This window comes from Octopus sinensis, unplaced genomic scaffold (assembly GCF_006345805.1).
Source record: "Octopus sinensis unplaced genomic scaffold, ASM634580v1 Contig19394, whole genome shotgun sequence".
NCBI classification, from domain to species: Eukaryota; Metazoa; Mollusca; class Cephalopoda; order Octopoda; family Octopodidae; genus Octopus; species Octopus sinensis.
This window is the reverse complement of record NW_021836310.1, coordinates 45,001-52,500: the sequence shown is the minus strand read 5'-3', so window position 1 is coordinate 52,500 and position 7,500 is coordinate 45,001. Positions and strand designations below refer to the sequence as shown.

General features: G+C 35.7%; 1 protein-coding gene across 1 annotated transcript in view; it reads right to left on the bottom strand.

The window, feature by feature from the left end:
• LOC118762022 overlaps positions 1 to 7,500 on the bottom strand; it is a gene marked incomplete at its 3' end in the record, with an annotated part of 34,909 nt that overhangs the window by 20,110 nt on the left and 7,299 nt on the right. Inside the window, exon 4 of the mRNA XM_036500268.1 lies at positions 1 to 8. This exon is cut by the window's left edge and continues 61 nt beyond it. Coding sequence (XP_036356161.1) covers positions 1 to 8 — 8 coding nt within the window. The remainder of the gene's footprint in view (positions 9 to 7,500) is intronic.

The following is a 7,500-nucleotide window of genomic DNA, read 5'->3' as shown; positions in this document are numbered from 1 at the left end:
CGTATCAGCTGTCAGTTCAGAAATAGTGAACGTAATCAGAGAAAAGATAAAGAGATATAAATATACATGCACATATATACATGCGTTATATAAAGCAGTTTATGTACATACATATCTACACACACACACATATATACACATATACATATACGTATAAGTCTGTACTTACGTAAGTATGTATGTATGTATATATGTATGTATGCATGTATGTATATATTTATGTATACTCACGGACACAGGAATCAACCAGGAGCTGTTGTGCAAATAATTATTATTATCATTATTATTATCATTATTATTGTTGTTGTTGTTGTTGTTGTTGTTAACGTCGTAAACTAGACATTTATATTCAGTGTAGTCGATTCTTTGTAATAATGTCGAAGAATTAATCTCCAGAGCCTTCTCTAATGTGAAGTTACTTGGAATGGGAGGGAAAAAAAAAAGCATAAATATTTTTCTTTTGTATTTTCGGAATATAAATATATAAAGAACAACAAAAAACAAAAGAGCAATTCGATTGATACATCGAGGCAGTGTCGTCTTACTGAAGATGGCTTACTTGTACGTGAGTATCGATGTACACGCATACCACACACACATACATGTATGTATATGTATATGTGTATGAATATATATATCTATACATATATCTATAACTATCTATCTATATCTCTCTCTATATATGTATATATTTATATGCATATGTGTGTGTGTGTATATATATATATATATATATATATATATATATGTGTGTGTGTGCATGCATATATATGTGTATACACACACACATGCACATCAATGCATATATATGTCTTATATACATGTATTCATAGATGAATATAGAATACATACAAATATGTAGATTCATATACGTATATATACATATACGTACATACATGTATATAATACACACACACATATATAATATATGTAGACATCTACGTACACACAATTACAGCTATACAGACACACTCGCGCATACACATACATATATTTCAAGATGTCAGTTAGTAACAACAAATTTCATCCGTGGTGTGGTGTGACACCGTGACACGGTATATTTGAGTCACGGTGACTCTGTCGCAACGTGTCGCACCACCACCACCCAATCTGACTACCCCTCTAAAACACTCACCCATTCATTATATACCCTCAACCGTATATTCGTTGGCTGATCTGTCCATAACCGTCTGGTTTCTCCAGCTGAGTGTCATGTAGACCTGTTCCAGTGAAACTGAAATTTGGTGAGTAGCCATCATCATTATCATCACCAAGACGATGACGGTGATCACCATCACGACCACTGTCAGCATAAACATCATCATCATCATCATCACCACCATCCTCATTACCTCTCCTCATTCTCTTCATCATCGTCATCATCCTCATCGTCGCTACCACCATCATCATTGTCATCACCTGCACCCTTCCTCTTTCTCCTTCTCCTCCTCATCATCATCGGCGTCGGTGTTGTCGTCATCATCATGATCATCATCATCACCATCATATCGATAACAGCGATCCCCACGTCATGAACACTATCACTACCACCACCGCCACCATTAACATCAACTTCCTCACTATCATCATCACCACCACCACGACCAACAACAACAACAATAACAACAACAACACCATCATCATCATCAATAACAACAACAATAACAACAAAACATGACAGCAACAAACACAACGTTGACGACAACAACCACAACAATAACAACAACAACAACAACAACAAAATTACGAATAAACAACCATAACAAAGCGGCAGCAACTTAAACAAGGGCACCCACAGCAGCAGCAGCAACAGCAACAACAACAGCAGCAACAATAACAACCACAACAATGTTAACGAAAATATAGATGACAGTAATGGAAAGAGAAGGGGTCGTCTACGTCGTCGCTTGAAATTGCACTTTAATCTCCTTCAACCACTTTCTTACTTAAAGAAGACTTTGGACAATGTATAGAAAGGGACATGGTCGGCATGGTCAGCAACAACAACAACTGCAACATGTACATTCTAACGTTAGAAGACTTTTCGCTGTGGAACTAGTCCCAAGAGAATTTTTCCCCATTAGACAAAAGAATTGAAAACATATTGAATTATGAACGACGTCATTGTATCTTAGAACGCAAGCGTTTTTGTATTGCTGTGCATCATCCGCCATCAATACCAAATTCACCATTCACAACCTCATCAACAAACCATAAATTTGACGGCGCATATATATTAGGACGGAGCGCTTTTTCACGATTTTCGATTTCGTGATGGCGGTTGTGCGGTAAAGTTGTGAATGGACATCAAAATAACTGGTGTAGAATCATAGAATTCTGCGACAACATCTTCTGTCTCCACAAATGCATCGAAAAAAAGTGGAGAGAAAAAATACGCCTCTGCTTATTTATTAGCTATAAAATACAGTTTCCAGTACATCTTCTTCGGGTAGTTTTGAAATGAATATGATGAAATTACTCTAAATTACGACTTGAACAGTTTTTTTTTTCTGTGACTTCATCTTCTGCCGCTACAAACGCCTTAAAATATGCAAAAATATTGTAATTTATCGGATTCAGAAAATTTTTCATGTAAATGTAAATTACGGTACACCCCCGCCCCTCCTTCTGGAAGCAGAAGATGAAGTGACAGAAAAAAATATGTTTTTTTCACGGTTTATTTCAGAGTAATTGCATCACACTTATTTATAAGCTACTTGAAGAAGATGCAATGAAAACTGTATTTTATATCCAATAAATAAGTAGAGGCGTTTTTTTATCACTTTTCTTCCATTTTTCGATGCATTTGTGGAGACAGAAGATATTGTTGCAGAGTTCAAAGATTCTACACTCGCTATTTTGATGTCCATTCACACCCCCGCCACGCGAAATCGAAAGCCGTGAAAAACGCTCCACCCTAATACATACATATATGTATGTATGTATGTATGTATGTATGTATGTATGTATGTATGTATGTATGTATGTATGTATGTATGTATGTATGTATGTATGTATGTATAAATGTATGTATGTATTATGTATGCATGTATGTATGTATGTAAGTATGTATGTATGTATGTATGTATGTATGTATGTGTGTGTGCATGTGTGTATTATATATATATATATATATAATATATATATATATATATATAATATATATATATATATATGTATGTATGTATATGTATGTATGTATGTATATAATTGCATATACATACAGTAAAATCATAAACAGCAGGTTACAATGTTTCACCGAAAAAGAGAATTACAATTCTCACTAAATGTGACTAGGGTGTTAGGAAACACCTACATTGCTAGAAATAAGAGTTAAAATGCCCTAATACTGTAGCATTAGGGCATTTTAACTCTTAATGCAGGTGAATGCAAACATATAAACTAATTGGGACCATAAACGTCCGAAAAATGCCGACCGAGAAATTTTTCGGACGATTCAGGTTCCTGTTATTGTATATGTTTTCATTCATGTGCACTAATTACAGCATTAGAGTATTTTAGCTCTTATTTCTAGCAACTGTAGCGAGCAGCAGGCATGTCGTAAAAGGCGTTAATATGACGTAATGGTCATGTTGACCGAACAAGTATGATTGTTGGTTTCCAATTGGTTAAAATTACTGCCCATATTTGAAATCTAAACTTTCGTCAAAGAGAATTCAGGAAATACGGTTCATAGAATCCAGGTATCAGCAGTTATAAAAACCCTGATTTTGGGGAAATTAATCAGTGTTCGTTGGTTTTCAGTAGACTCCACGACACTCACCGTAGTGATCGTTGGCTGTTACTAAACTCCACGACATTCACTCCTTTGAGATATTGGCTATTTTTATGCCATGTTTATTGCTCAAATCCAATAAGACTTATTTGAATTGTTGTGTAAACTCTGATAATAGTTAGTATTAAGGAATTAGGTAGTAATAAATTTATGTCGTAGCTCTCTACGAGAAATTGCCTTACTTCCAAATGTACTGTAAATATTAAATGTACACAAATAAACCAATGTAGTAAATATTTTCCTTTTCTTCACTTCTTTCCAGCCTGTTAATGTAAATTACTTCTGCATATGAAACAATTTTTAAAGAGGTGAAAAAGAACACGAACTTATCTTCAACATGACGTTAAGCGTCTTGATATATATATATATATATAATATATATATATAATATATATATATATATAATATATATATATATATATAATATATATATATATAATATATATATATATAATATATATATATATATATATTATATATATATATATATATATCACTACGGTGTTTATGTAGCTTGATTTAAGATTTATGTATGGTGATAATACTTATTAAGTTATAAGTGGTGGGTTTATTATTGTAGATTTTTACTCAAGGAATAAAATATATTTATCTATGCCAGTAGAAACCATATAAGATAATACACCACATTATGAACGTGGTACCCAATCAGCCGTTATACCAATCCCACTGTTATACAATGGAGGTGTTCCTTAGCACCGAGTCACATTTAGTGACAATTATAATTGTCTTTTTCGGTGAAATATTACTGTTTATATTAATTTTATATATACGTATATCCAGTTAGGAATTAAAAACAGTAATATATTTTTCGAAAAGTTAAAATTTATGTATGTATGTATGTATGTATGTATGTATGTATGTATGTATGTATGTTTATATTTGTAAGATTTACAAGCTAATACATTCGGTGGGGAGAATAAAGTCGATTACAGTGACAGCAGTTGATGAGTGGTACGTTATTATACCGTACCCGATAAACAAAACACGAAATCTACCTTGGCGCCATATTGAATTCAGCTTATAGACCAGTGGTTCTCAACCAGGGTCCAAAAGGCCCATGAGGGTCCATATAAGATTTGGTGGTGGTGGGGGGACATAACAAAATAGTAAATCGGGGGAGCCACAATATTTTAAGGGACCTTGAAAAAATTTCGCTTTAGATGTATGTATTGGTATGTATTACAAGAATCAGCTAGGCTTTGTCTCCAAGTTTACGTAATTCAACTTACCCGAGTTAATGTGTGAAAAAAAAATGAAATTTTGAAAGAAGTTTCTATAAAGCTAGTTTTTCAACATTAGATGGCTATGGGGGTCCACCAGAATAAAATAGTAATCAAAGGAGTCCATAGAAAAAAAAATGGTTGAGAAACCTCAGATAGAAACGAACGCGACATCATGCCACTTAGGTACATAATTATTATACAGCACGGTTAGTACAAAGGTACAGGTTAAGTACGTTACATACGAAGTGATACCAAAAAGTTCCCAGACTAGTTCTGTAGCGCGCCAACAGATGGCAGCACACGGTTGCACACATAGTGAGAGTTAGCAGTGACCTTCATGAGGCAGTGTGCCAAGTGACATTGCTGTGTTCGCAAGTTGTGAAATTTGTGTTTTTGTGATCACGTGTATGCTGTAATCTGCGATTTTTGCCCTGGGCAGGAAGTTGGAACATAGAGCCAACATGGAATTTTGCGTTAAAATTAAGATGTCTGCAACAGAGACATCGAGCATGCGTCGGTAAGCTTACAGCGACGAGGCAATGGGTCGTACGCAATGTTTCGAGTGGCACGGGTTCTTCAAAGGCGGAAGAACATCTCTGGAAGACGATGGGCGATCTGGAAAACCTGTCACGAGCGTCACTCCCGAAAATGGGATATTGAGCATCGAGAATTTCTTCTCCGGGGTCAGACTGTCAATCCAGAGTTCTACTGCGACTTTTGAGGGAGGACATCGGTGAAAGCGACCGGATCTGTGGAGCGGGAAGAACTGGACTCTTCGCGACGGCAATGCACCCTGTCACCGAGCTCTCCTCACTCACGAGCTTCCCACCAAAAAAAAAAAAAAAAAAAAAAAACATGGCATCGCTTCCGCACTTTATTCCCTAGATTTCGCACCCGCGGACTTCCATATCTTCCCCAAGGGGAAAATGTTGCTCAAAAGTCGCTGTTCTAACACAGTTGTCGAGATCCAAAACAAATCGTAGAAGGTCCTCGACTCATGGAAAACAACTTCCAGACTGGATTCCCAAAGTGGCAGGAGCGCTGGGACCGGTGAATTGCTGCGCAGGGTTACAATTTCGAAGAAGATGATGTTAAAACTTAGGTAAATAAGTTATTTTCTATTAAACATAACTAGTCCGGGTTCATTTCGATACCATGTCGTATGTTAGAAATATGAATGATACGCCAACAATAAAAAAACAAAAACAAAAACAAAGTGAAAATGCAGCAAACAAAATGATAAAATAAAAGAGAAAGAAAAAGAAAAGACAAAAAGAAAGAAATCTGTTGTACGTAATAATAATAATAATAATAAAAGTAGTAGTAATAGTAATAATAATAATAATAATAATAATAATAATAATAATAAAAGTAGTAGTAATAGTAATAATAATAATAATAATATAATAATAATAATAATAATAATAATATAATAATAATAATAATAGTAGTAGTAGTAGTAATAATAATAATAATAATAATAATAATAATAATAATAATAATAATAATAAAAGTCATCCTTTCTACTGAAGGCACAAGGCCCAAAATTTGGTGGGAGGGGACCAGTCGATTACATCGACACCAGTGTTAATGGCTTCTAATTAAGGGAGAAGGACAGAAATTTTGAGGGTAGGGGCAAGCCAATTACATCGAACCCCATATTTAAATTGTACTTTATTTTACAAATCCCGCAAGAAAGAAAGGTCATGTTGTCCTCAGCGGAATTTCAACACATGATGTAAAGAGCCGGAAGAAATGTCGCTAAGTGTTTTGTTCGCCGCGCTAACGATTCTGTCAGTTCGTCACCTTTATAGATTTCAAATGTTAGTAGAAGACCAAGAATTTTAGGGAACGGGGCTAGTCGATTATATCGACCATAATACCTGACTGGTCGTTCATTTTTATCGATGCCAGAGTGATGAACAACTGGGTTGACAATAGTGTGATTGAAACATAGAACGCAAAGAGTCTGAAGAAACAGCTCAAAGCATTTTGTTCGATGCTCTTGTTAATAGTGAAAGGAAATTATCACACAGGCGTAGGAGTGGCTGTGTGGTAAGTAGTTTGCTTACCAAACACATGGTTCCGGGTTCAGTCCCACTGCATGGCACCTTGGGCAAGTGTCTTCTACTATAGCCTCGGGCCGACCAAAGCCTTGTGAGTGGATTTGGTAAGCGGAAACTGAAAGAAGCCCGACGTATATATATATGTATGTGTGTGTATATGTTTGTCCCCCCAACATCGCTTGACAACCGATGCTGGTGTGTTTACGTCCCCGTAACTTAGCGGTTCGGCAAAAAAATTTTTGGCACAAGGCCAGCAATGTTGGTGGTGTGGGGGTACTTAGTTGATCGACCCCGAAGGATAAAAGGCAAAGTCGACCTCGGCGGAATTTGAGCCCAGAACGTAAAGCTGGACGAAGTGCCGTTATGCAGTTTTGCTCGGCTCGGTAACGATTCT